The sequence below is a fragment of the Colletotrichum tamarilloi genome (genome assembly GCF_030869305.1).
Source record: "Colletotrichum tamarilloi strain Tom-12 chromosome Unknown Scaffold_93.1, whole genome shotgun sequence".
Taxonomy (NCBI): Eukaryota; Fungi; Ascomycota; class Sordariomycetes; order Glomerellales; family Glomerellaceae; genus Colletotrichum; species Colletotrichum tamarilloi.
In genome coordinates, this window is record NW_026849476.1 from 93076 (window position 1) to 120502 (window position 27427).

Here is a 27427-nt window from a genome sequence, read left to right on the forward strand (position 1 = left end):
TGTTGTGATGCTGGTTTCGCATGGAGACTCGAATCTTCATTCACTGTAAGCCGCCAATATTATTCGAATACAGATGAATCAAGATAAGCCCTCGAAAATCGGCTCATTCACGAATTTGGTTTCTCTATACAGGCTCATAGGCGAAGACTCTTCACTCTGCAGCATAGGATGCGATAGCATCTCTAATAGAAAGTTCGAAACCTACCTACAAGACAAAGGTCAAGGCGAGCAAATCACTGAAACTGCTTCTAAAAAGAAAATTTACCTTCTTCCATTTCGCAACAAAAGGCTTCGCGCTATGCATTTGAGATACTGGTTCGGCCTAATGTACATGGTCGGCAGAGGTTATGCACACATGGCCATGACTGACCCGCCCCCAATCAAAGCCAAAGGGAATCCGAACACCTCACCTGAGAATGCCGACTACAGCTACACAACCCCATTATCCTCAAGCGGTTCTGACTTTCCTTGCAAGGGCTACTTGAGCCTTCTGTGCACCCCACAGACGGCGCCCGTCGACAATTGGACTGTCGGCAATAGCTACTCTGTTACGATTTCTGGTCATGCTGTGCACGCAGGAGGATTATGCCAAATCAGCCTCTCACTAGACGGCGGCAATTCATTCAAGGTTCTCCGCAGCATCATCGGCGGCTGCCCAAGGGGCAATGCAACACAACTGGGATTCAGACTGCCAGACGATACGCCGTCTTCTGACCATGCGGTGCTCGGCTGGACGTGGTTCAACAAACTTGGAAATCGGGAGATGTACATGAACTACGACATCATCAGCATCGTAGGCGGAGGTGGACATGACCATGGTGAGAGTTTCAATAAAAGACCGGAGATGTTCAAAGCGAACGTGGGTAATGGATGCAGGACGGTGGATTCGAGAGACGTCATGATTCCGAATCCGGGGCCGAGTGTGGAAGTCAACAATCTCGATGCTGTGCCGCCGATTGGTGAGTGCGAATCTGGGCCGGGAGCGACAGCGGGGTCCGATTCGGGGCTAGGATCGGGGAACGGGGGCAATGGAGGCGGCGGTGGTAGTGGTAGGGGAGGAATCTACAAGCCCGGCAATGACTGGCCTGCAGACTTCAACCCGAATTGCGGCAAAGTTGTGGCCGATGAATAGGTACCTGACCTGATCTGCACATGCTTTGTAGTCATTTGAATATGTTTATATTGGGACATTTGGACGATTGGCTTTCTTACAGGCCTGATCTTGCTAAGACGTTAAATTACCTTCGCGTCGGCACTGCTACTGATTAGTTGAAGAAAAAAGTGCAGAAAGGAGATTTTGGCACCAAAAGATTGCGGCTTAATCACCGATCCGCCCAAAGCAACAAGATGCATGTATCTCATCGCTGTCGGGAACCAAAAGGGTAGATGCAAAAGACTGAGGTCGTACCCGGGTTCGAACCGGGGTTGCCGGAAAGGTTCGATTTTGATGTTATCAAAATCCGGAGTGATAACCACTACACTATACAACCCTTAATGGAGGACCTGGGTACCTTCTGGAGTTTATGTAGGGTGTGCATGGAGCGGCCGCGCGAAAATGGAGCGCCCCGCTGGGTGTGGCGGTGGTGGCTGATGGAGAGAGGATCATTCCCAGGGGCACCTGACCAATGGACGTTGGCATAGCTTCAGTGATGACTCATCACAATTTCCACATGCGCCACAACCCAGCACCCTCAATGTTCCCCTTATCTCCTGACTGATGATCTGCTGGCTGTTCTATTCGCCCCATCGACTCAGTTTTCTCCCACGACGGCGTGGAGATCTTGGCCGACTGGTGATGTTAATGATGTGTTTCAGATCCCTGGCGACTCTCCATGCGAGAAATAACGATTTACGAATGACGCCTTGAGCTTGACCGGATACGTGAGCAAACCCGACAAGGCAATCTCGGGGCGTTTAACATGAACTCCGGTAGATGCCCCGCCGCTACAAGTTTCTGTGGGGAACATCAATAACAGTCCGACGGTATGCCCTTCTACATGGCATGTAATCGCGATATGTGAAGTTGATGGCTCGAGGGATATCAAACCTTACGGATCACAAGATGTGTGCAGTAACGTTGGTTCCCCGCAAGATACTTGTGAATGCAACCCCCCGCATTTTACCCCAGATGTTGTTGAACTTCTGGCGCGTGGTGACTTTCTGGGGATCTCCGAAGCCGTGAACTCTCGCCATTGCACACCCGGCCCGCAACCTCCCCCGGCGCCGGTTGTGGTGGAGTCAAAGGTGTACCCCGTGAACACTATGAAATACCCAAAAAGATCTCAGCCAGAAGTGTCATGACGAGACGAAGCTTCCAATTCCACGACTCAGCATCGATCTACTCCAAAGACCCGCTTACTGAATCTGTGTCTCACCAGTTGCAACATGATGAGGGTAGGTCTCGCTCAGGATTCTCGAAATGGTAATGTGCTCATGACTCCTAGGTCTTCTCATCACTCTCAGCTCTGCCATGGGTCGCTTTATTCGCACAGCCATGCCTTGCCACGGTAGCCGACATTCCTGGTGTGTTTGGGTCAGTGCCACTTGTATCCGCGTCTCCCGTGGGTGATATCTCATCATACCTCAAGAGCCGGCCAAGTGACTTCGTTCATCCCGGTATCTGGCACACGCACGAGGATCTAGAGCGCATCCGCAATGGGATACTCGAAGACAAAGATCCTTGGGCGTCAACCTATGCCGTTTTCAGCAAGGACAGCTACAGCTTGTCAACCTATGAGATGAAGGGACCAAAGCCGGTCATCTCGCGTGGCAGCGTCAGCAACTACACGTCCTTCGCCTCCGACGCCCGAGCCGCATGGCAGAATGCCCTGATGTGGTACATCACCAAAGATGACGCCCACTGGAACCGCAGCACGACCATTTTAGATAGCTGGGGGTCTACGTTAGTCGACATTATCGGCACGGACCGGTCCCTCCTCATTGGCTTGGATGGCGATCTCTTCGTAAATGCCGCGGAGATCATGCGCTGGGAGGGGAACTGGACCGAGTCTGGAGCACGTTGGCAAGGCGGGTCTGGCTTCAGCATCCAGCTCTACTGGCTATTCTCACGACAATCTATCCCGATTGGCCAGGCAAACTACGGAATGGCTAGTATTAAGGCGCTCCTGAGCTTTGCTGTCTACCTCGACGATGTTACTCTCTACAATTATGCCATCAATGAGTATTTGAACAACCCCTGTGCGGGGCTCTACTCCTTCTTCGACCCTGAGACGGGCCAAAGCTCGGAGTCCGGCCGCGACCAGAGTAAGTCACCCTCAATTCTTCGACGAAAAAGATGACTGCTAATCGTCAAAGGCCATGCAATGTCCGGCTTAGGTTGGATCGCTCAGGCTGCGCGGGTAGCCCAGAGTCAAGGTTCCGACCTCTACAGTCAAGGCGACAACCTGCTTCTGAAAGGTGCAGAGTATACGGCCAAGTTCAACCTGAATGAGACCGTTTCATATGATCCAAAGTGGTATAGGTGCGAAGCAGTTCTTGTCAATGGGCCTTGGGCAATCATCTCCCAGGACAAGCGAGGTGTAACGGCTACGAATCCAATGTGGGATATTCTGTACTACCAGTATGTTGTAAAAAGACAGCTCGAAGCGCCTTGGATCACAAAAGCTAAGCAAGCTGTCGGAGCTGAGAGCCGTTTGACGAGTAATGATCATCCTAGCTGGGGTGGGTTGATATGGGCTTATTGACCTATCTAGGATATGTCGCATATTCGCATATACATACCTAACGTAGCAATCAAAGCAAGACAGAAACAGCATAGTCCACGTTGATGGAATCGTTGCCTTGACAAGGAAGATTCGTTCCTCATAACCATGTATTTTGGTAAGGTTGTCGTAGGTCATGTGCGTACATGCTTCTTCCATGGGATAAAACCAGGCATTAAACAGTGGCCAAATGAAGAACGAAGGTAGAAGAATACATCTTATGTTATATATGGGAATGATAGTTGAATATAGACAGAAATTATATGCTGTTGGAAGGACAGTATGAGCAATCGAAGAGACAATGAAATGGGAACTAATGAAGGTGGCTACCAAGATGGTTACCAAGGTGGTAGAAAACGTGAGGGATGCAGATCAGTGCCAAGCCGAAGTATCCCAGAGAGAAAGCAACTGGCTCCGATCCTACTCCAATCTGTAAAGAAGGGTACCAAATCCTAGCTGGTCGTAACCGCCGCTGGTTGTGCCGTAGTCGCCGCCACCTCCCTCGGCACCACCGGCTTCTTCAACCACGTGGTCGCGCATTTGCTCGGTCCAAGAAGCATTGAGCCCCTTGATGACACCGTAGTGATTGTAGAGCAGCTCCCAGATGGGTCGAAGTCCGCCACGTCCAGATTCGCTGATATTCACAGCCGTGCCGTGACTGTTGGTAAAGTTGGTAAAGGGGACATCAAATCCGAGGTTGTACTTGGCGGCGTACTCCGACCTTGGTCTCGTGTTAGTATTCATCTCATGTTACTGTGGTAGACCTTACTTACCCTGCCAAAATTCTGTTGTCGAGGTACGAAAACAAGTCATCACCCTGGTTGTAAGACTGTTGCGCAAAAACGCCCAAGAAAGCAAAGTCCAGCAGAGCATGCCCTTGGTCACGACCAGCCTCTTGGCCTTGACCAAGGACCTTGCCAGACCCTTCCTCTTCATGCAATTCCCAGATAGCAATCTTGATGGCGCCATTGCCAGCACCGTTTTTAAAGTAGTTGACTGCCTCATTGTACATAGTCTTGTTGTCTGACAAGATTCCGATAGCCTGCATGGTGCACATATTGGCCAAGTCCCAGTTGGCCCAGTAATGGTCGATGGATGCGCCATTGTGGTTGACAAGGAAGTTGTGGTTCATGGGGTAGAAGACTCTCTGCAACATCTCGGTCATCGCAGACAAGCCGTCCCATCCCTTCCACTCACGCAAGATCTCGGCTGCGTTGGCGAGCTGGAAGCCATAGATACCGGAAGCCAGGAACTTGTCGGAAGAGCCATTGATGTAGACGAGCGAGTCACTCCAAGCATCAAGAATGCGAGCCGACGCGTTGGCGTGTGCCTCGTCGCCAGTGATCTTCCAAGCAATGGCATTGGTGTAGGCGGCGTGGGCGTCGCGGTAGAGAGACGGATAGTTTTCGGGGTTACATTCGCGACCTGCGCCGCCGCGGCACACCGTTTCCTTGGGATTGGGAGTGTAAGCAGAGTTCGCGCGTGTCTTGAGTTTGCTCCAGCCGGCCGTCCATGGCTCCTTCTGGGCGTTGACGAGGCCGATGATGCGGTCAAAGTCTTTGGCAGTGTGAAGTAGGCCAGGGTGTTTGAAGGTTGATCGGGAAGAATTGGAGCAGAGGGCGTTTGCCTCTGGAGCCCATAAAGAAGCCCCCAAAAGGATGACGAGATGACTAGAAATGAAAGTGAACTTCATGTTATCGATAATTGGGGCCTGAGACCAGCCCAAACTCTTTCGTGAACAAGAATCCAAAGAACTGAAGGTGCGATGGCCAAGATAATCCTAGAAACCCAAGTGATGGCTACGTAAACCGTTGGGTTATATAACCTAGCTGCTCAATCACGAATCAGAATGGACCCATTCTCAGGACGTTTTTCGATATCTGATATGAATTTACTGCCCATTTCTAGCGCCCGGGACTTATCCCGACCATAGTGGCAGTATGTACTTTACTACATAGTAAGGTAAAAGAACTGGAATGTGATAAAGAACACATCAAGTTTTCGTCGGCCCCTTTCCAGGTAGGGCCCGACTGATCCTTGCATGCCGAGAACGAGATTTAAGGGGTGTGTCAGCTGAGACCCAAGGTCTATTGTGTGGAGTTGAACAGAGTGCCGAGCAGCCTAGTTGCAGATCCATGTGGCTGTCAACGCCATTTACGACCGGGGTCGTACGCCGGAAACTACCCCGGACAAGATATCCACCGTATAACAGACACCGAAAAGACAACTGCGACAGTCTACATGAACATTCAATCGAGTAGATGCGTTGTGTTAGATGACTCACTCCACCCGCTAGAACTCTCAAGAATGCATGAAAATTATACAAGATATTATAGCGCTAAGCCTAAATTTGCAGCTTTACCAGATGAAAGAGTTCATCACGATTAGAGTCTTAGTTACGGGATTTGGAAAACTTAACCCATCAAGAGCTTGTCTTGAGAATGTGGCAATGCAAAGCGTCTTAGACAGCTGGTGTTCATAAGTGTTATGAGAAAACGCGCGTGTTTAATTGAGTCTACCTGATAGTGGTATGATGAATCGAAGATAACTAAGGAAATCATGAGGAAATATCTAGTACTGGTACAAGCCAGACCCAAGAAGAGCAGAAGGTGCCAAATGAGCCGCCGCCGAGTTCAATGTTCCGAACTTTTCCAAGACTGCCGAAAGAGTGTTGTGAGCCGGCTGGAGGCCACCGTCTACCCATCCACCAAGGAATGAAGTGCAGTCACTGTTGATCAGGACCCGCGAAGTCTGGGTCTGGTTGATTCTCTCCCAATCATAGAAGAGAGACTCAATGCTAACATCCTGGCCCGGGAATCCCAGAGAGAAGGCACCGTACGAGTAGCGGTCAAGAGGCCAGTGAATAAGGTAAATATCGTCATCAGTGACGGGCTCAAGGAGGCTGGCATACTCAGGGAAGTCAGACTCTTGCATGATTCTGTCAATCTGGGTCTTGAGTTCAGTGAGAAGCTCCTTGGGATCCGAGATAGCCGTCATCTGCAGAGAAAGGTCCTCCCAGGCGTAGGTGACGAGGACCATGCCGTAGTCGGGGTGTCCATAGTCCAAAGTGTAGGTCTGCGGCAGGTTCGTGTCCGAAAGAATGACACGAGGGAAACCAGCCCCCTGAGTTTCCCAGAACTTCTTGGTGCGGATGAACAGCTTGGATGAGGCGGTCATGTGGAGATCATTAATGGCTCTCTGAACTTCCAAAGGCATGATCGGGTCCTCAGTGGTCTCCGAGACCGGAGTAAAGGCGTAGTTCATGGCGCGGTTGCTAGTTCCGACAACGACAAGGTCGTACTCGACGTTGGTGGAAACACCTCCAGAAGTCTCTCTCACACCAACGGCAAGGCCTCCAAGAGCATCGCCGCCGCCGCTGGTAACCTCGGCGACAGTCGAAAATTTGGTCTTGACACCGAGCTCAGTCGCCTTGTCCCAGATTGTCTGGGCAAGATCACGGATGCCGGCAGGCTGCAGACCGGAGTCGGTGACCTTGGCAAAGACAGCTTGGTCCGACTCGAGGCCGTTCACAACCAGGCGGAAAACGGAGTTGAAGCCCGCAGAGTAGACAGCGCCAAAGCCGCCAGAGCCGATTCCAAGGGTGCCGAAGCGCTGGAAGTCATCTTCGGTCCAGACTTCACCGCCCGGAACGTCCCACTCGTGGCCCTCGCCGAAAATGCGACGGAGTCCAGTGTAGAAGCTGTCGTCGCCGAAGGTGTCCAAGTACTTTTGCCACTCAGGAACAGCAAGGTTACGAGTGGCAGTGTCATTGGAACTGAGCCAGGTCGTAATCTGACTGCCAGCGGCTAAGGTGCTGCTGCCGCCGGTCAAGCCCTTTGAGATAAGCTGAACCCAGCCATTGTTGACCTTCTCAAAGCCGGTGGGAGCAGTGTTAGAGTCGGTCCAAGAAGTAGCCTTTTCCTGGTAGTAGACGATGGTAGGGACCTTGCCGGGGTCGGGAAAGTTCTGAATGAAAGTGTAGTTGAACTCATTGGCGTAGTAGTAAAGAAGGTCTTCCGAGGGAGGGAAGCGCATAGCGCCCATCTCCGCCACGTTGACGCCGTCAGCCGTGGGAAGGGACCGAAGTCGGCCTCCGACGCTGTCAGTCGCCTCAATCAGAGTGACATTTGCGCCGGCCTTGGCCAGGTTGAAGGCCAGAACCACATTGGTGATTCCGGCTCCGACAAGACCAATCGAGAAGTTGGAGGGTAGGCTGCCAAGAGGCTGGTTGATGTCGCCGGCTGCCTTGTTCCACTCAGAGTAGATGAGCTGAGGCGTGTCAACCCAGGCTTGAGGACGAGCCTTCTGTTCGGCAGCGCTGGATGATTGCCTCTGAGCCAGACGGGAACCAGAAGTGCTGCCAATAGGAGAGAAAGGAGTGCGCTTGTTGGCAGAGGCCTTGGAGGCGTCCTCACTCTTGAAGCTGAAAGAAGGGAGCATTTTGATTGTGGTACGTGAGTTGTTGAGATGCTGAGGGCCTTGTGAATGAGAGTGTTCTGAGTGAGACTGTGAGAGTGATGTCCTTCCAAAAGATAATAGCATCTGGGTGGGAGATGATCTTCTACTTATACATCGTGACAATCATACATATAAATATCAAACTCCAGGCTTTTCTGACAAAGACGAGAATGCCGACTGGATTGCCGGCTTAACCGCCGGCAAGTGTCTGTCTCCTTTCCGGCTGGAAGAGATATCGCCGATATGCTTCCTCACCTGCGTGCAGCTTGAGTTGCAATACATTCCACATCGACATGCAATAGGCAAGTTTTGACCCTGCCACCTAGGTTGACCAGCCTTCTCATGAAGAAAACGTGAGATTCTCTGAACAATGTCATTTTTCTGCCCGTCGTGGCTCAATCCTGGGTCGCTCGTGGTTCGAGAGAGAATTTTCGGAATTGGGTTCGCGGCGAGTCATTGCCGTAGAACTATGGAGTTGAGTCAACGTTCATTGAGGGATATATCTATCAACTTCGTAAGTCATCTCGCTTATTGGGACGTCGGATTAGCGAGTCTCCGAAGCGTAGGACGGGTCTACTTGTTTCCGGTAGTCGAATGGGAAGAAGAGCAGAGGTCAAGCAAAGGTCAAGCCATGTGATGATGGTAGGTCAGTGTTCAGTACCAAGGCATTAATAGGCTTCGATAATTAGTACATCTAAACTACGAAGCATTAAGTGACTTAGAATAGAAACCAGCTGTATGACGTTTCCCGACCTGGTAAGACCCAGAGATCAAAGCAGGTTGTAAGATAACGGAAAATGGTTTCACGAATCCTAAGCTGGAACGGCCTGGTAGCTTGTCTCATTGAGCTTCAACCTCTCAGACGAATGCATTGTTTTCGCAGTCTCTGTTACAGAGATGACCGTCATCGTTTGCTACCTCGTTGGTCTGCAAGGAATGCTCAGACCAGCTTCGGGTTTGATGAGCGCAGACCACTTCCCCATTGACTAAGATGCTTCGTCAGGCCAAGGACACCTGGGGCCCGAGTTGACAATACTTGTGGGCATTTGTGGAAGACTATGAAGTTTGACCCTGACTCTTGACATGGATTGCTACATCTGATCCATTAGGCACATCCTGAACATATGCCAATCCACTAAGTAGATATCGTTCGACATATTCTCAGAAGAGAATTTTGGTCGTCTGACTGCTCGGGGGATGCTGCTTGACATATCAAATTTTGGTATCCTAATCATGCGATGGTCTGAGGGCTGAAGCTGGTGATGAAAACGATACGACTTCAAGTGACGAAAGTTTGTTTGGCCTTATGACGACGCCCGATCCCTAGGTCTTCCCCTGACCTCTTTCATCGTTCCCACAAGATTGTGCCAACTCATGATTCATAACTTGTTTCTCACTGTGAGTGAACAGTAGAGTATCATCCCGTGGCGAGTGGGGCATACCCACGCATAGTCTAGGGGCATGGCAATTATAAGGCGGTTGCTTGTTTGCCCATACCCCCCGAGCAACGGACTTGGAGTATTGGATGAGATCCAGATTAGGGAATTACGCCGAGCTGTCAGATAACTATGTCTAGTGGGACCTATATCCGGGAGGAGCCGTTGCGGACCATCGACAAGGGCACCATGTGCGTGCGAAAATAATAACGAGTGGAAGAGCGGGCCCGCCCTCCATCAGTTCCCGACACGCGCGCGGGGTGTTTTAACTATCGCAAGACATCGTGGCAGCGGTTATTGATATTTAGGCTTGAAAGACGGTCAGTAATCGGGAAAATCAAGACCATCTGTGTCATGCTCCTGCATCTTGCAGGCATCTCGGATTCAAGCCGGAGAGCACCCAATGGCCTCCACACTTGAGTTATTAATCGTCAACTTGAATCCCATGCGCTTTCCCCATGTTAACTTCCAAGCCCCTGGTGAACATCCTGCTTTTTGATTCTTGTACCAGCGTCAACGGACTTCAGATGGTTGTAGTTTACATAGAAAGTGAGGAATGCAAGGTTGGGTTATCGTCGCGTATGTGCACGTGAACCTTCGACTGTGGGCAAATGAATGGGCCTGATTCCAGGCCGTTTTAGATTTGATACGACTCATGTTGAGATGACAGCCTCTGAACACCCACCTATCGCGGTTGTCCAGATAGAGTAACCCGAGCAAATGCAGAGGTCGGATATCGGGCCATCAATATCTCTAGAGATCAAGACTCTGACAAAAAGGATGAAGACCGGAAAAAGAGCCGTAAAGGTTATCCTGAGGAGCCTCAGAAGTCATCCTATAGCTCATTTCAAGGGATAAGTATTGTAAGTGAATAGAAAATGCTTTTCAAAATGAGATTTGTTATTACAAAGCTGTCTTCTTTCTTCAATCTTATGGACACGTGGTATTCACTACAAAAATTTCACGAAAGAGTCGCCAGACATGATTTGATTGGATGGATGAATGATATTTAATAGATTTATGTGGGATAGGTTTGGTGACATTGGAAGGATTTACGGGCTTGTTTAGTCCACAGCACAATCCGCAGTAACCATGACCATGGCAGCCACCTCGTGGCCGCTCTGAAGTTCACTAAAAATCTATGGAGCCATCTATGAGCTACCTATTCTAGACCTTAGAGACAAAAGCCTGCTTTCCTGTTAAGACCGTCTTCAAGATGCCCTTGTCGGCCAAGTCATTGACCAGGTTGAAGAGAACAAAATCGCAGCCGCGCTTAGCCACGAGATTCACAGTGACAGGCATGAACTCTTCCTGGAAAGTCACATTGCTGAAGTAGGAGACTTGGCCAATGGGAACAGTGTAATCGGCATCGCCAAAGTAAGACGCCACAGTCGACCCAGCTTGAGATGTTGTAGGGTTCACAGGGGTTGTGGAACCAGGGTCGCTATTGAGGTCCTGGGATCGGAACGTAGGAATGCCGCCAGTTCCGACATCATAAACAAAAATTGCCTCAGAACAGGATGTGTCCGTGGAGAACAGGGTCTTATCGTGCCACAGGGCCGCATCGCGGGTCCGGTTCGCCATTGCCGCCTTGTAGACGTTGTCGTCAATGGTCAGGGAGTGGAATGCCCCGCGATACGGCTGGTCAAGGGGCGGAAAAGCCGGAGCATACTTTGCCAGGAGGGGCTGGGCAGTCTCCGTGATCAAGTCGTGTGTCCACAGAACAAGCAAGTCTCCGAGGATTTGCGAGATGGGTCGTCCGGTCACATTCTCGATCGTCTCAGTAAGGTTGACCTGCTCCACAGTGGCGCCAAGAGATGCCGACGCGTCGCTTAGGAACTTTTGAAGAATTGTCTCAGCGGCGGGGTTCTGCAGCGGGAGATGGTCGACCGGGTACAGAATTCGCTTAGAGAACGTACGCTCGTCGGGAACTGAGAGAGCAGGCAAGCCGTTCAACGACGTGTCCTGATGGAGTGAGGGGTCGTACCAAGCCTTCGCGAAGGTAGTCCACTTGACAGGGTCGCGACAGAAGACACCGGCAGTATCGGCATTGAAGGCATTTGTGATGATGTTCTCCATTAGGATCATTCCCTGAGAAGGTCTGTTGCCATATGTGCCCGAAAATGCAGCCGGCTGTCGCACCGAAAGACCAGTATCGGTACCAATGGCAAAGTCAAGCCAGTCGTAAGCAGCGATGGAGCAACCCGCTCCAGAAGAAGAGCCTGAGCAGCTTAGGAAGGTGTCTCCGCGAGGGCTGCGGGGATAGAACGCATCATTCCAGTTCCAGGGGCTCTGAGGGGACGCGAACTGGGCAGTCTTCTGCTTGCCGACGACAACTCCGCCGAGGTCGAGAATTTTCTGAAGAGCAGGTGCCGTCTTATCTGCGACGTCGTTGACGGCAGCGTAGGATCTGCTCCCAGCGGTCGTCTGGATCCCCTCAAAATCGTAAATGTCCTTCACAGCAACACGCTGACCAGCCAAAGGTCTTGTGTCTTCCGTGCTATAAAGCCTGGAAGGAACGGGAATCATAGGGTATCCCCAGTCAGCCTCGGACTGGGTGAATGCCTTGTACTCTCCGTTTGACTCGTACGTGCCAGTCACAAAGGTTCTGTACATATCGACGTACATGAGGAGGACCTTGCTGAGGTAGAGACTGTCTCCATCTGTGATGGCAAACAAAGGACAGGGAACAAGCGTGGAGTTGCCGCAAGTGGATGGCCCATCACCAGCACCGTAGATAATGTTGGATCCGAGACCTTCCAGATAGCTGATGACCGAATCATCGAGGTCTTCGGAGCTGCTGGCACTGACAAGAACATTGCTAAGAAAGCCCTGAACGAAGACATCATCCTTTCCGAAAGAGTCATTGATGACTTGTTTCAGCTCATCTCCGGTGGTTGTGGCGGAAAGGGCGGAGATGTATGTGAGTGGTCCCTGAGAGGGGTCCAGGACACAGGAGACGGTGAATATAGGATCCGAAGTCACAGCCAGATACTGAGTGCTCTCAATGAGGAAGGACTGGTCTTGAGTGTTTGACACAAAGGTGGATTGGAAAAGAGTGCCATTTAGGGGCGTAAGCGCTTTTGCTACCTTGAAGTAGAGTGCCATAAGGCAGAACGCGAGGAGAAAAGCGGGGAGCTTCATGATTATTCTCAATGTCTTGGTTTGATGATCTGAGACTTGATGCTTGGAGGAGCGACTTTGCCATGTCTTTATAACAATACCTGACTGCTTGCTGAAGACCTCCTCATCTCAATCACTGCGGAGCCTGCTGTGACATCTCATGATCTGCTGCCTGTGACACCTTGGAGTAGTTCATAACAACAACGAAAATGCCTCACAATTATGAAAGACCCAAAGCCTGGTAATACCAAAGTTGAACAAAGACAGTGTGTGTGTGTAGCTTGAGCATAAGTTTAGCAAACTCGCACCGAAATCACTATACCCCGCCTACCAGCCCCTGGATGAGTTGAGGGAATTAAATCCATAACGGACTTCTCCGCCATGTCAGGGCTGTTCCACAACAGTCGTTGTGATACCCTGAAGTCTAGGATTCCACTGAGAGAACTCTTGGTCGTACGTTGTTGCCTTTGTGAGCCGCCGACTCGAGGCATCCTAGATGTGGTAGCTCAAGTACTACAAGGCGTGGCTACTTTGGAAGATGACGTGTCGAAGATGAGTATCATGAGTCTCCTACATCTTTCTCAATAAGTCTGATCCAGGGCGGTATGTGCAATGATGCTGGCCGTCTTGGCCAACTCAGATGACTCGCACTGTTGTTTGGACCCTGCATGAAACACCAAGATGAATTGGGCTTCGTGCAGAACGAGCCACGTGGAGTGTCCCCTAGTCCCAGTAGTTAATGGCAATCTTTTTGATGAACCCTTGAGTTAATCTGTCAAGGTTAATTAAGTACGATGGCAAGCTCGTTCTTGGCCCATAAGTATGTAAAATGACCACATGCATGCGAGAATTATAACGGAGTTGCGCCGAGCTGTCAAGATAACCATGTCTAGTGGAGACTTCGGGAGGGGCCGCCAGGGACCGCTGCAGGTTGGGCGGCTATCATTATGATATATCCACCTTTGACGCTTACGTGAGAAGTTGTAAGAACGCCTTGAACTTTATTGGATAGCGGAAGCTTTTCGATCTGATCAGATTGAACCGCGCAGATGCTCTATTTCCCGGTGCCAAGAGAGGGAGAGCGGGAGACGGCATCTTGCCGGGTGTCACCTACTCAAATACACTTTCTTGCCCGGCCGCGATTACGTGCTCCGTCAAGCGATTCTTGCACGAGGCTGGACAACGACTACAAATGGTACAACTGATAGAGTTTATTCAGGCGGAGAGCGCGCCAAAAAAAGTCCTTGTATAGAAATTTGCCTTGCCTAAGGTTAGTTGTTCTTGGTGAGAAACTGGTCTCGGTGAGTGTGTTCGGTGAAGTTTGGTCGGAGTGGGGCCGGATCGGCTCAAGATGGCCGGACAGGGTGTTGATACGGACCCGATGCATGTTGCCTGGTCGGAGCATTGCTTCTTCGATGAGCCGCATTTGAGTCCTCCTTGCTTCACAGAAACCCGGGGGATTATCTAAGGAATTTCAACGGACTCAGACTGGACTAGCCACATCACTACTTGTACTAATCGCGTCAACACTTCATCGCTAGATGCTTAGCAATCAGGCATCCGTTCTCGGAGGTAGTTTATAACGTTATCACCTAGCGGTACAACACAAGGGTGACCCATTGACCAATCCATCTCTTGACGGCCATGTCGCTGCGAATTGAATCATTCGCAGCTAATTACGAATCAACTGAAACGATTGACTTCCTGGGTGCATGAACTCATCCGCTGCATTGTGGCCCATGCCGAGAGGCGCAATACATCAAACGAAATGCTACACCGAGATAAAAAACGGACGGCGACGGACTAAAACCACCTCCCTCGGCAATACGCTACACTAAGGTAGCTGAAATAAGTAATAATGGCACAAAGCAATTTTCCACTGGGGGTCGGTTCCCTATGACAAATGAGCATTTTCGTCGGCCACGAGTTGCGCCGTCTTTAGTCGCTTATCCCACCGGTTTACCGCTAAATATTTTCCGGCTTTGCCTTGTACCCCCGATCTGCACTCTGGACCCGGGGCCGCAGGCGAGACAATCAAGTCTGGAGGCAAGACTAGAAATAAAAAATATTAGGATCGAAGAAGACAACTACAAATAAATAGCACATCATTCATGATCCCAAGATGACGAGACCAAGAGCATTGAAATCAAACCAGGTAATCAACATGGCATCCAAAACTGTTTTTATCACTGGTGCAAACGGCTACATTGGCAATGCCGTAGCCCGCTGCTTTGTGGCCGCTGGATGGAACACCTACGGTCTTGTCAGGTCTTTTTCGGCGGCAACAACTCTAGCTCAAGAGGAGATCGTTCCTATCATCGGAGCCATTGATGACCTCGACGCGCACGCCAACATCCAAAGCCATCTTCCAGCAAAGCTCGATGCTATTGTCTCAACCACGGAGAACATGATAGACTACATCCCGCACTATCAGAACACCATCAAGTTGCTCCGTACCCTCGGAGCCGCAAGTTTGTTGGCCGGCACAAAGTCAATTGTCATCTTCACTTCTGGATGCAAGGACTACGGCATCGGTCCGCACTTCGACGGAGCCCCGGACCTGGCCCCACACACGGAGGAGTCACCCATCGGGACAGTTCCCATGCTCACCAACCGAGCCACGTACGCACAGAAAATCGTTGAACACAGCGACGTTTTCACTCCGGTTCTCGTTCGACCTACAAACGTCTACGGACGTGCCTCTAGCTACTACCAAGCCTTCTTCAATGTCGCTTCCAAGGCCGCCGCCGAGGGGAAGCCACTCATCTTGACCGCTCCGCCCACCACAATCCTGCATGCTCTCCATGTCGACGACTGCGGAGACGCCTATGTTGCCATCGCCTCTCACTCAAACGTAGCCGAGGTTGACGGCCAAGCGTTCAACATCTCGGCCCAGAGCTACGAGACGCTTGACAAGGTTGCGCAAGCACTGGTTAAGGAGTACCAAATCAAGATTGGACTAAGATACATTGACGAGGCGGATGCGAAAGAAGGGGAGACGTGGCCGCCGGGCATCATCAACTTTCCCCAGTGGACAGACTCCACAAAGTTGACTAAGCTGACTGGGTGGAAGCATCGTCGCCCCTTGTTCACCGAGTCTATCCACGTCTATCGCCTAGCATACGAGGCTACCAAGGCGGCCGGGAACGAGAATATCAAGAAGGTTGATGGCCTGTTAGAGGCTTGGACTAAGACCAAGACAGGACTGAACTTGAATCCAGGGAAGATGGGCTAAGGAGGGAATGCGAACTCAAGAATAACCTTACATCGTCTTGTCAGGCCGCAAAGATAAATGTTCACTTTTTGGGCTAAGTTCATAGTCGCGAGTTGACGAATCTCAACCTCCGTCAGAGCAATTAGACATCTGAATTAAAACCTCTTATTCGACTTTCTCATAGTCCTGTCCCAAACTTGGATAAAGTTCTATAAGGCGTGAATCTCAATCAGTCAACACGTACCTCGTATTGTTGAATAGGAATATGAGGTGCTATCGTATTAGAGAACGTTGGAACTATGCGCGAAGGAGCTTACACGGTGAATCTGTTAGCTATTTGATGATCACGGTTTGTACGACCCCCGGCTCACGATGACTTCCAGATTCACTCAATCAGTGCCCAGGGCCCGCTATTACCAAGTATGAATCAATATTCTCACCAAGTCCTCTCGCCATGTGTGAGTGAAAGATCAGTGAAGTCATTTCAAAAATTGTAATAACTCCGAATCAACCTCCATCAGTAACGGTATGTCGTTGACTTATAAGTGTAGCTTGTTGCCACTGGAACTTGTATGTTTCATAGTCTCCGCTCGCAAGTCCATTCTCTGGGCTAAAGTGATAAAGCAGTCTAAGATAATCCAAACAAATGAGAAAAAAGAGATTCATCTCCCTCACTACTTGTGCACATATGTAACGTTGAGGTCATGCTGGGCGGCATTCCCCACATTTGTTTTCACTTGAGGACTGATGCTCATGTTCCCGGAGGTTTGCATCCACTCTCTTTCTTTATTGTCGAAGAATCAGAAGATGTTCATCGCACAAAACCGCTGGTTGAGATGAAATAAGATGCGGCATAGCTTATGATGTCTGAAGGAAAGCGCAAAAATGTGAACTCAACGTCACAGTTGGACTGAATGCAGAAAAGGCTCCACCCCCACCATCCGGACATGCGACACCTTCGGCTTCGTGTGCCAAGCATTTCTTCGTCTTGTATGCGACTCTCGTATAGCCCCAAGCACGCTTCTCGTCCGGAGGGCGCGGCATGCGGATCTCTTTACATCCCAGCAATGATGTATGCGTGGAATACTAATTCCAGATTCAAAGACTCACGAAGCAGCACCATCGTCAATAGCTATTGGCAACATGGCGCAATATTTCAATCGACTTTCAAAGATCGTCGATCCTACCAAAGGCAAGAACAAAATGATTGCCATAGTTCACATAATCCCTACACAGCAGTTCGGAGATTGGATAAAGCGACCATGACAACTGCTGTTGGTGTTATTTCGATATCTTGCTCATTACATGTGTTCTTAGTTGCCGCATTTCCTGGTGCTGACAGTTCCGTTGATGCGGCCGTCTATCAAGACATGGCAGCTGTGTTGTTTTTTTGGCAGATGATGCCGACAGGCCTGCGGGCTCACGTTGGAGATCGGATCGTACCGGAATCAGAATGCCTGATCCAAGCTAAGGCGGAGTCGGGCAGCTTACAAACCACGTGTCTCATGAAGTCGCAGCTCGTCACTGGCTCACATCACCCTTCCCCGTTGGGCCGGCTGTTGGAGACAATGCTCATACGCTAGGGCTGAGGTCCGGACATTCTGCGAAAAAACCATGGTGCCCAGGGGTCTCCTCGTCAGCGAAAAGCATGGACATTGGTGTTGAGGAAACAAAGGCCGAGCGACGAAAATCCGAGTTTCGAGTTGCTCAACTAAGTCCGACAGGTCCAAGTTGACTTGGCAAATCAGGGCAGGTGGGGCTGTTGCGATGGCGCAAGAGTTCTCAAAGGTGAGATGGCAGCTCTGAAGTGTCTGTAGACTCGTATTTGAGTCATCATCGCAAAGCCTCTCTCTTGGCTATGGACAAGCCGTCGCACCTCAGAGGTGAGGACGTAATCTCGACGCGGCCTCGTGGCTGTGACAGGCTATAGCACTGAGCGTGCGAAAGAGCAGAAGAAACTGATACGGCTTCAGCGTCGATCGTTCAAAGTGATGTACCCGGGGTCCCGTCGATGTTTTCAACTTTCGATAAGGGAGCCCGCGGGCATTTCAATACGGCCGAAGCGCGCGCGCTCTTCGGGATAACGCCGAGTAAAAGGTTCTTCGTCTCATCTAGTCTTCGTTTCGTCCAGCGTTGTGGCCTGACTAAGCGGGACAGTGAGGCCTTTTGGCGCCCTGCCGACGCTTACTGCCGAACCATTGACCTGTCCTGGACGGTGAAGGATGTCAAAGGCCTGTCACTTACACACTGACAAGCCATGACAAGCCGTTGCAAAGTCCAGTAGTGGAGTAGACAACCTTGAGAACTCTTGGGATGTCCGTTACAGAAAAGTCCGAAGGGAGGGTGGAAAAGAACTTGTCAACGGTGAATGGGGTGACCTGAAGGCGAGATGAAACCTGGAAAGCTACCGAATGGCGCCCCCTACCGGCTCCATGCGCCCACTCCGGCCCCACTGACATCTCAACTCGGAAACACAGACTTACGCCATCCCATGATCCTCGGTGGGGAGAACAGACGGCGACGATCCAATCGACATGATCTCCCGCTAGATCGTCACCCTCCCTGTGAGGCTCTGACTTCCCAAAGAGGTATCGTCTTAAAGAGCCTCAAACCATCACGGAACATCATCAGACAGCTTGGCAGCACGAGCCTCAACGATGCCCAGCATCGCCGGTTGGAAAAAAAAAAGTCTGGTTGCGCAGGTCAACGTCTTGGAGTGTCTTGAACCTTCGCATTCTGCCCCCCACCTCCACTATCTCTCGGCACTTCATCATCATTAGTAAAGCCCCCTAAAGCCCCGGACAAGAGCTTCTCGTGTCTTGGCTTCGCGGGTATTCCGATGGCAAATATGTACTACAGCCGGTGCTAATCTAATTCAAAATTTAGACTTACTCGAACTCTAAGTTCTGTCTCCATTCCCATTCCTTTCTCTTTCCTTCAGGTTCCCTTTAGTCAAAATTCCTCCTAGTGAGGTCTGGCCGTGATATCTATCGACACCGGCATTTCCAGTCATTTACGCATTTTAATCAATAGGGGAAAGTCACTGCTGAGCAGTGTTCGCTTCATTCATTTTAAGAATTTTACTTTCAATACTTCTCTTTCACCGCCCAGTATGAGAGTCTCTTCGGCTTGGGCCCTTGTGGCAGCCGCCACGGTCACTGCCATGCCTCAACCAGTCTCCAAGAGAGACCCTTTCCCGGCTGACGGTACTGTTGTGGGAGGTGTTCCCCATCGCCCATTCAGGAGTGAGTCTTCTACGCCTTTCAAAATTTGTTTTTCGCATTCTAATGACGGAACCACAGTCCGAAGACAAGCCGCCGCACCAGCGACCCCTCAAGGCAATCAACTAATCCCGGTGGTGGTTGGGGGAGCGCAGGATACATTCGTCCCGAACTTGATCATGGCTCAGGTCGGCGACGTCGTTCAGTTCCAGTTCAGCAATGGCAACCACACTGTGACGCAAAGTGCCGAAGGCGCCGCATGCCAACCTCTTCAAGCTCAGGTTCCGACGGCTATCCACAGCGGTCATGTGCCCTTCAAGGACGGACAGGCTATGGTTGGAACGTTCAACATGCCGATTACGAGTGCTGATCCAATGTTCCTATACTGCGCCACCGGACCTCATTGTCAAGAGGGACAGGTCCTGGTCATCAACCCGTACGTTGCAGAGACAGATTGGATATGTGAGTTTCTGCTAACATCAGTGAACAGCACCAATGCGAACCAAGTCGTCCAATACTCGAAGTTAGCTGCTGCCGCGAAAGCAAACGTCGACGGAACCACAGTGAGTGGCGGGGCCGTTGGACAGATTCCCCTCGCAAATGCCGCCTTTGTCCCAGCGCCGGCCCAGGGAGCTGGCGGTGGCGGTCCTCCGGGAGGCGGCGCTGGCGGTGCTCCCGCTGCAGCCCCGGCGGCTCCAGCTGCACCGGCTGCACCGGCAGCGACACCCGCGACACCGGCAAACCCGGCTCAGGATCCTGCGGCAGCACCTCCAGCCGAAGCGCCCGCTGCTCCTCCGGCCGAAGCTCCAGCAGCTCCCCCGGCTTGAATAGTGTGTGATTTGCGACCAAACTCAGGAAGTTTGGGCCCCGCGATAAGCAATCTTCACCTGGTTGAGCAAGCGTAGACAACTTTGAGCTGCGCGCTCGGAAGAACTAGTGCGGGTGTGCAGAAGTCGCATTTTGTCAATGGAGGGAGGAGTAATCCATGTGTATGTAATATCAGTCTTGTACATGCTATTGCCGCCCGCGGCGGGGGTTTTGACGTTGATCGTTGTTGGTTCACGAACGTACCACGACAATCTCAGGATGGGCGTTGTGTTCTGGGGCCGAGGAGGAAACCAAATACCATACACGAATGAACGAAGCTAGACGCTTGAGGATTTCACTTATTTTGAATGTTGCTTCAAGGTTAACTATTTGATTACCATGGCATTCATTATGCCCCGTTTTCCTTCCTAGCCAAGTATCCAACCAAACAGTCCATCGCCAGAACCTTATCCCACAATCGGCCTTCCAATTTGTATTCATGGCTCCACGACAACCTTTAATCCACTGACCCCCTTGAACAGCACATCCACAGCCTTGTTCAAGCCATCTAATCCGCCATCAATCTTCTGAGATGGCAAGCCGACAATCTTGTTTGCAGCGATGGCCTGAGCAAAGTATGTCTCAAAGGACCACTGTAACAGACCGGCGTTTTTCTCTTCTGCAAGTGGTGCCGACCAAGACCCGAAACTAACGGTGACTTCCTTGGGAACACTCTCCGGATCAGTGGGAGGTAACAACGCATACACCTTTCCTCCGCCCTGAGCAGCCAGGACTGCGGTGGTGATAGCAAATGTCGGTTTCAGTGAGATGGAGTCCACGACATATTCGTAAGGCCCTTGAGCAACGAGTTCTTTGATAACAGCGTCTTGTGATTGAGTGTGGTCGACGACGTGAACGGCACCCAACTTGGCTACAAAGTCCTTGTGCTGTGGGGATGTGGTGGTGACAGCATCGTATCCAGACTGAGACACATATTGTGTCGCAAAGCTGCCGAAGCTAGATGTGCCGCCGTAAACCAAAATCTTCTTGCCCTTGGAGGGCAGCTTCTTAGCCGGATCGGGCCTGTCTAGGTCTAAGTGCTCGTTGAATAAGCCAACGATGGTACTGAAGTTGCCTAGCAGACCGACGGGGGTGTGTAGGTTGACGCTGCTTGGAACCTTGATCGCAGTGACATCTCGCGACACTACTTGCTTTTGGAAGGCGCTGTACTTGTTACCGTTTGCACCACCCGTCTTGACGGCAGCTATTTTGTCGCCGACCTTGAAGCCGGTGACTTCGGAGCCGACGGCGGCCACGGTACCTCCATAAGATGAGCCGTGGATGGCCGGGTATGGGATGGGAAAGATTGCGAGTTTTGCGATTTTGGCGTCAATGGGGTTGAGGGCGACTAGCTCGTTCTTAATGAGGATTTCGTGGGGCCCAGGCTGCTCAGTGGTCACATCTTGCACAGTGAGCGGGGCTTTGGGTTCGAGTTGGACCGCGGCGGGGTGTGACATCGTGGAAATCGGACGATTGTGGATGCTCGTGATGTTGGAAGTATGGCCAATAGCAGTGCTGTGAGTTGTAGGAGCTTGTTGATTTGGTACGGTAGTTTGTGAATACCGATAGTAAGATCTGATATGTTAATGAGACTGCTTTGCTCTTACTTGACGAGATGTCAGATGGCCTTAAGTATCTCTGCTTCGACTCGGATTTAGACTATCGGGGAGATTGATCGTGCACCTAAACGCTATTCTTCCGAGCGATTGCTAAGCGCACACGGCAGTCGAACGCAATTGAAGGCGCCATCTGCGACATTCTTCACGATGAATCTTGATTGCTAAGCTTGAAAGGGTAAATCCCCACCACCGGGACACCCGGAGGTGGCGTAGCCTTTCGGTGTCACCAAAGCGGAAACAAATACCGAGTGTAGATTTAGATGCCGCCTACCTACTTACCAACTTATATGCACAATGAAGAGATGGATTACGTGCTGCAGTAACATTTCGTGTTTGTCACACATCATTGAGTGCCTGTTGGCGCGCGCATAGACCCCGCATTGAGTGACAGCTTTGGGCTCTCATTTCGCGCAAGACTGAGTTCGTCCTTACAGTGTAAGCTCAACTCGGATGCACCACAAACCGCCCATTCGACGAATGCCGTTGGAACGATAGCGAACACTTCGGCCAAAATCACGTCATCCGTAACTCAGGTTTCTAAGTGCGATATCATGAGATTGGTCTGAAAATCGGACTGCGAGGCTAAACTTTATTCAAATCGCATATGACCCATTTGGTGACATGAACCAAAAGTTTTCCTACTCAAACGTGTCTGCTATCAACAGTTGCGTAGGCGGATTGCTTGCGTGGAAGCTTTGAAATGTTTCTGGTCCTACCTTAAATATGGAAGGTCGAACAAGTCAGAATTAGACGAGAGGGATTAGACAAGATCAGTGCTTGGGATAAAGATGACTGTTGCACGTGTACACTGTCATGACTTGTAATTTCCACATCTCAATTGGTAGAGATGGTTGATGCTAAAGCCAAATACAACGCGACGCGAGAATCACAGCATGGAACTTTGATGATTTGTATCTGCAAGTCTTCAAAGTGCAAAGCCGATGCGGCTGGCATGATTATATTTCGTTGTCTCGCAAAAAGTCCTCGAGAGACGTGGCTCGAACATCCAGCTTATCGTTGTCGACTTTTGCCATATCCCATGTGCCGTTGTTTGTATAGAGTTGGTAAAAGTACGACATGTACTGGAAGAATTGTCTCGGTGTAGCTGCCTTTCGAGCCTCAAATGCAAGAGTTTTAAGGTCTTCATCAGTCCCCCTGATTTTAAAGCTGACCTGTTTTCCCTTCACCCTTTCGTAAGCAGCAGCAAGCTCCCTGACTGAATGGATACCGGAAACTGTATCCCAGCATCCGCCCTCCTCAGCATCGTCTCTAGAAACAATCGCAGCAGTGAACTCCGCCGCGTCCCGCTCCGTGGTCCATGGAAATGGCTTATTTCCATCACCCCAGAAACTCATGGACTTGTCTCTACCGTCCCAGTAGCCGTTCAGCTCGACAGCTCCATAGGGGTGATTAGGAAACACCCAAAACACCTCAGCCAAGACGCCTGTGAAGATGTATATCGGCCTGATGGGCGAGCTGATCTCGGCAATCCGACGGAATGCGATGAAAGGATCGTAGCTCTCATGCATGCCTAGTGGATCGCGACTCCAATCATTGTTCCACGTAGAGAGGACAAATCGGCGAATGTTGGCGCGCTCAGCGGCCCGGAGCAAGAGAAGCTGCCCATCGAATTGTAGCTCAGTCGGGAACACTCCATAGGCACAGATGACTACGTCGGCTCCTTTGCAGCCGTGATCGAGGGCCTCAATGTCATAGTGAGTCTTGGTAACGACGAAACCCTCCAACTTGGCTCGTCGGGCATCTGTGAGTTTCGCGGGGTTACGACCTAAACCACGAACTTGATGCCCTCGAGCGTGTAGGGCGTCGACCAGTCTTTGGCCGATATTGCCAGTTGCGCCAGCCACAAGAACAAGCATTTCCACGACAAATGTTTTTTGATTAAAGAAGTTCTAATGTTGATATAGGTATGGTGAGCTGGAGTTGCAATCAAAAACCGTTGACGTAAAGGGTGTAGTTTCTCAAATCCATCGAGAAGGATGGCGAATCCAGTAGGCCATTCTTCCGCATCAGTGCGGGGTTTTACTGATGAATCGGGGTCACATCTTGATCGATGCAATTTCAGAAGAAAGTGGTCACCATTGCATAAAAAGATGGAGAATAAAGGGCCTCTTGCGTCACTTCGACATCGTGTTGGTGTTGGACATCTGATATTTGCATCCCCCCCATGTCTAGCGCCGGGCGCAGACCTTTTGCAGGATCACGTCCCGCCATGAGAGAGGCACATGTGAGACTAATACATACATGTAGGAATAAGTCTTAGAGCCTGAGAATGCTTTTAGGCAATCCAGAGAAAATCAAGCCTTACTCATTTGGCAGTATTAAAGAACGGAGCAAACTTGGGCAACGAGAATGTCAGTGCTTCATAGGGTCTTCATTGGCTCTTGTGGGGTTATCATGAGCGGAATGAAGAGGAGATAGTATATCAAGGCATAGGCTACGAGGGTTGTTGTGCACTGCGTGACGTGAAAAAGGGTTGAAAGCATACTAAATAAGTCCACGTAAGTCTACGAGGTGAACAGTTCAACTTCTTGACGGACAAAGTGGGGATACATATGCTTGAGTTTCTGGGCAAGACCTTGATACGTTCGACGGGTGTTGACTTTCATCATACTCTCAGCATCTCATAAAATGCCTTAGTGCAAATGACATGATGTATGATCCTTAGGTCTGGGAACACGATAATCACCTAGTTTTTTTTTTAAAGTTGTCACATGTAGCAAATGGGCGGTGCTCCTCCATTCATCGACTCCAAGAGAAACTAGTCACTGACCAGCTGGTATTGCAACACCTAGAAACCTCGAGCAATTATGAAGCGGGATATTGGGGAAAGCTCGACGCTTGGATTAGCTAATCTAAGTATTGTGTTTAGTAGTCGAGGACGACAGGATGATTCGGCCGTTTGAGGCTCGGGTGCCAATAACGCACTCAATACGTCAAGATGCATTTGAAAGACTCGAGCCAGAGAGCTATGCGGAAAAGGTGGATTGAAACTCAATCGACCCATTTCCCCCCTTGTACCGTCTCTCCAAGCTCGCGGCATTCTAGTCTTACGCACGAAAGGATTGACTCGACGGTTTACTTCTGAAAGATGTGACTATGCCCAAGACATATCAGGCAGCATCCTGTGAGGCAATTTCAATAACGCTTAACTTGGCAGATTAATCGGATTACAACTATTGGTTCTTGGCTGTGTGGTGTCACCCTGAAGATAGAGTGGCATCTGCAGGCTTCCATGATTTCGACAATGCAAGGGAGCTGGAAAGCAGAACTTCTCCCAAAGTAGAAGGCCACCTAAGCATTGCTTGAAGGGCAGTTTGTCGAGAAACAACAATTATACAGACACGCTACAATTCGTGATTATGCAGCTCGAACACAAACAATGCAGTGCCTGTAGCGATTGCAACATCCAGGCAAAAGATGGCAACATCGAGGTTGATTGAACGATACTTTATGTTGGAACATACTAATACTAGGTATGCATACTTCAAATCTAATTAATGCAGCCTCCTATGCACATCAGGCAGATTGAGATGAAGAACAAACATTGAAGGAAACTCCCCTGCCCACGGATGTCGCCGCGGACGATCACTTCCTCTCCCAGCACATTTGCGAATAAGAAAGCCAAGTGTGAAATCTTAAGCAACCGAGCCAAGGCAAACGTTTCTTTTCTCAAAGGAAATGAAGGGGATGGATCTCCCAAGCCCTACAAGCCGGATCTAATCCGAGCTTATCTTTACGATACCCTAGCTGCATGTCACAAATTTATGGTTGAAAGCTCGAGTGGCGGCGGAAACTGTTGAGTCAAAATGTCTCTTGATCATTTACGAGGAATAAGCAACTCCAAGGCCGCCAGTGCGGGCGAAAACAGAGTTTTTCGGTAACTGCAAGTCTATGAAGGGTATTTCGTTTTCTCGTGTATGTACAAGGGTGTGCCAAACATCTCCTGAATCACCCAATCAATCTCCCCAATTTGTTGCGCATGGCAAACAGAACTTAGGCAAGCTTCTCGATCTCAGCATCGTGGGGTACCAAGCTGAGGTGCTGAAGGTCACCGCGAGCCTCCTTCTTGACCCACGCGGCATTGCGTCTCTTGAACATCATCTTGGGCAAGGCCTGGTTGAGGCAGACGTCGACCTTCATGCAGGTGCCGCCGGAGCAGCAGCTCTGCTTGATGCAGACCTCGCCGTTGCTGCAGTCGTTGGTGGTGTCGCACGAGGGGCTGCAGTCGTTAGGCTGGGCGCAGACCTTGCGGCCCTCGACGGTCTGGAAGCAGACACAGCCGGTCTCGCTGGAGCACACGGGGATGACGCGGTCGCCGCAGTTCCAGGTGTTGCTGCACTCGAGAGCCGGACGGGTGACGTTGACAAAGGGGGCGAGGGTGGTGGTGGAGACGAAGGTGACGGTCGAGGTGACGATGGGGGTCGGAGCGGTGGTGGTGGCCGCGGTGGCGCCGAAGCAGGAGCAAGCGGAGCTGTAGCGCCTCTCATCGACGCAGGCGGAGGCGTAGGCCGGGATGGCCTTGGTGGCGGAGATGGGAGTCTCGGCAGCCTGACGCTGGTAGATGGTCTTGGTAGAGTTGGCTGTGATGGTCTGAATGCTGCTCTCAGTGATGTAGACGGTGCTGTGGCAAATTGGTCAGCTTTTCTGATTGGAGTAATACTACTTGATGAAGCTTACGACGTGGCCGGAATCTGGGTCACGGCAAGGAACGAGCTGCATTCTGCCATGCGAAGCTCCATGGTGGCCGTTCCGAAGCGAGTTGCCCGCACGGCGCGGAGGCAGTTATCGGCGTTGCAGCCATTCTGACGGCCGGCAAGGTTGGCAACCTCGGGCAGGGCCGCAGCCGCGGCGGCGAAAGCAGCAACAATGTAGCACTTCATCTTGGAAAGAGTGGGTGAGTGTAGTGTTGTAGTGACTGTGAAACTCGTGGTCGAAAACGACAAGAGACCTGTGAGCAAGTGAATGAATGAAGAATGAAGATGTTACTCTGTGTGCCTTGTTATCTCTTCATCTTTTCAAAAAATGGAGACCAACACATCTATCTTATATTTCTCCAATCGTTCCTGGCTCAAGCTCCCTCACCGCGTGGTATGCCAACCTTAGGGAAGATAGGACACACTATGCAAGGGGAAGACGGGTCTAGTAGCGCCTCGGCAACCATCGAGAAAAGCAAACGGCTCTCAAACCTCGACGTCTTAGGGTTGATAACATGCGTGTCGCCGTCATTAATCCCGTGTCCAAACAAGCTTAGATAGTTTAGCAGCAAACGAGACATTGAAAGAAGCATCTGAGTGCCCCCTTTCATTAGTGGGATAAGAAAAAGTGGGAATACGTCTTGTCCCTCCTCCGGAGCTTAGGACGGCACGCTGCATAACTGACGGGGAAGAATTCGACTCCGAGCCGGAATGGGCGCCGGGCGTTATGTTTGCTGTAGTGAATGGTCCGAGGGCGTGGAAACGTGCAGCTAGGTAACTTACATGAGAGCCTCACCGCTGAGGTCCTGAGCTCTTCCGCGGTCACCCCTGGCTTGCCTGGCTCATTCCCGAAGTAGTGCTGTTAAGTTGAATGTTTAGAGGCTCATGTTTGCCAAGGACCTGCAGTAGCGCGGCGCATCGATGTCGACGGCGCCGTCGAAAGCCCACCGAAGCCTCCCGCTAACGCCCATTTTGGGCATTTTTCATAGCCCGCGGCTTTCAGGTACACTTGGCCGTGCGTTTTATGTTGAAGAGGACGGAATCACCAAAAT

The 27427-nt window shown here is 50.8% G+C and overlaps 11 protein-coding genes across 11 annotated transcripts; 5 read left to right on the forward strand and 6 right to left on the reverse strand.

Annotated features, from left to right (window-relative positions):
- Window positions 1-298: 298 nt before the first annotated feature.
- CTAM01_13349 (uncharacterized protein) lies at window positions 299-1132 on the forward strand (the record flags this gene model as incomplete). The annotated part of the gene is made up of 1 exon (XM_060529353.1): window positions 299-1132. One exon carries the CDS (start codon window positions 299-301, stop codon window positions 1130-1132), a length of 834 nt encoding a protein of 277 aa, XP_060376088.1.
- A 1253-nt stretch (window positions 1133-2385) lies between these two features.
- CTAM01_13350 (uncharacterized protein) lies at window positions 2386-3704 on the forward strand (the record flags this gene model as incomplete). The annotated part of the gene is made up of 3 exons (XM_060529354.1): window positions 2386-2394; window positions 2445-3264; window positions 3316-3704. The coding sequence occupies 3 exons, from the start codon at window positions 2386-2388 to the stop codon at window positions 3702-3704; spliced, it is 1218 nt and encodes a 405-aa protein (XP_060376089.1).
- Window positions 3705-4142: 438 nt separating this feature from the next.
- Window positions 4143-5415, reverse strand: CTAM01_13351 (uncharacterized protein; the record flags this gene model as incomplete). The annotated part of the gene is made up of 2 exons (XM_060529355.1): window positions 4143-4443; window positions 4496-5415. The coding sequence occupies 2 exons, from the start codon at window positions 5413-5415 to the stop codon at window positions 4143-4145; spliced, it is 1221 nt and encodes a 406-aa protein (XP_060376090.1).
- An 878-nt stretch (window positions 5416-6293) lies between these two features.
- Window positions 6294-8162, reverse strand: CTAM01_13352 (uncharacterized protein; the record flags this gene model as incomplete). Its single annotated transcript, XM_060529356.1, has 1 exon — window positions 6294-8162. The coding sequence occupies one exon, from the start codon at window positions 8160-8162 to the stop codon at window positions 6294-6296; it is 1869 nt and encodes a 622-aa protein (XP_060376091.1).
- A 2621-nt stretch (window positions 8163-10783) lies between these two features.
- Window positions 10784-12760, reverse strand: CTAM01_13353 (amidase; the record flags this gene model as incomplete). The annotated part of the gene is made up of 1 exon (XM_060529357.1): window positions 10784-12760. The coding sequence occupies one exon, from the start codon at window positions 12758-12760 to the stop codon at window positions 10784-10786; it is 1977 nt and encodes a 658-aa protein (XP_060376092.1).
- Window positions 12761-14903: 2143 nt separating this feature from the next.
- CTAM01_13354 (NAD dependent epimerase/dehydratase) lies at window positions 14904-15974 on the forward strand (the record flags this gene model as incomplete). Its single annotated transcript, XM_060529358.1, has 1 exon — window positions 14904-15974. One exon carries the CDS (start codon window positions 14904-14906, stop codon window positions 15972-15974), a length of 1071 nt encoding a protein of 356 aa, XP_060376093.1.
- An 893-nt stretch (window positions 15975-16867) lies between these two features.
- CTAM01_13355 (uncharacterized protein) lies at window positions 16868-17536 on the forward strand (the record flags this gene model as incomplete). The annotated part of the gene is made up of 1 exon (XM_060529359.1): window positions 16868-17536. The coding sequence occupies one exon, from the start codon at window positions 16868-16870 to the stop codon at window positions 17534-17536; it is 669 nt and encodes a 222-aa protein (XP_060376094.1).
- Window positions 17537-19065: 1529 nt separating this feature from the next.
- CTAM01_13356 (uncharacterized protein) lies at window positions 19066-20001 on the forward strand (the record flags this gene model as incomplete). The annotated part of the gene is made up of 3 exons (XM_060529360.1): window positions 19066-19198; window positions 19256-19610; window positions 19665-20001. The coding sequence occupies 3 exons, from the start codon at window positions 19066-19068 to the stop codon at window positions 19999-20001; spliced, it is 825 nt and encodes a 274-aa protein (XP_060376095.1).
- Window positions 20002-20478: 477 nt separating this feature from the next.
- Window positions 20479-21498, reverse strand: CTAM01_13357 (alcohol dehydrogenase GroES-like domain-containing protein; the record flags this gene model as incomplete). Its single annotated transcript, XM_060529361.1, has 1 exon — window positions 20479-21498. The coding sequence occupies one exon, from the start codon at window positions 21496-21498 to the stop codon at window positions 20479-20481; it is 1020 nt and encodes a 339-aa protein (XP_060376096.1).
- Window positions 21499-22616: 1118 nt separating this feature from the next.
- CTAM01_13358 (uncharacterized protein) lies at window positions 22617-23537 on the reverse strand (the record flags this gene model as incomplete). The annotated part of the gene is made up of 1 exon (XM_060529362.1): window positions 22617-23537. The coding sequence occupies one exon, from the start codon at window positions 23535-23537 to the stop codon at window positions 22617-22619; it is 921 nt and encodes a 306-aa protein (XP_060376097.1).
- Window positions 23538-25674: 2137 nt separating this feature from the next.
- CTAM01_13359 (uncharacterized protein) lies at window positions 25675-27346 on the reverse strand (the record flags this gene model as incomplete). Its single annotated transcript, XM_060529363.1, has 5 exons — window positions 25675-26302; window positions 26359-26561; window positions 26801-26927; window positions 27159-27212; window positions 27276-27346. 5 exons carry the CDS (start codon window positions 27344-27346, stop codon window positions 25675-25677), a joined length of 1083 nt encoding a protein of 360 aa, XP_060376098.1.
- Window positions 27347-27427: the final 81 nt, after the last annotated feature.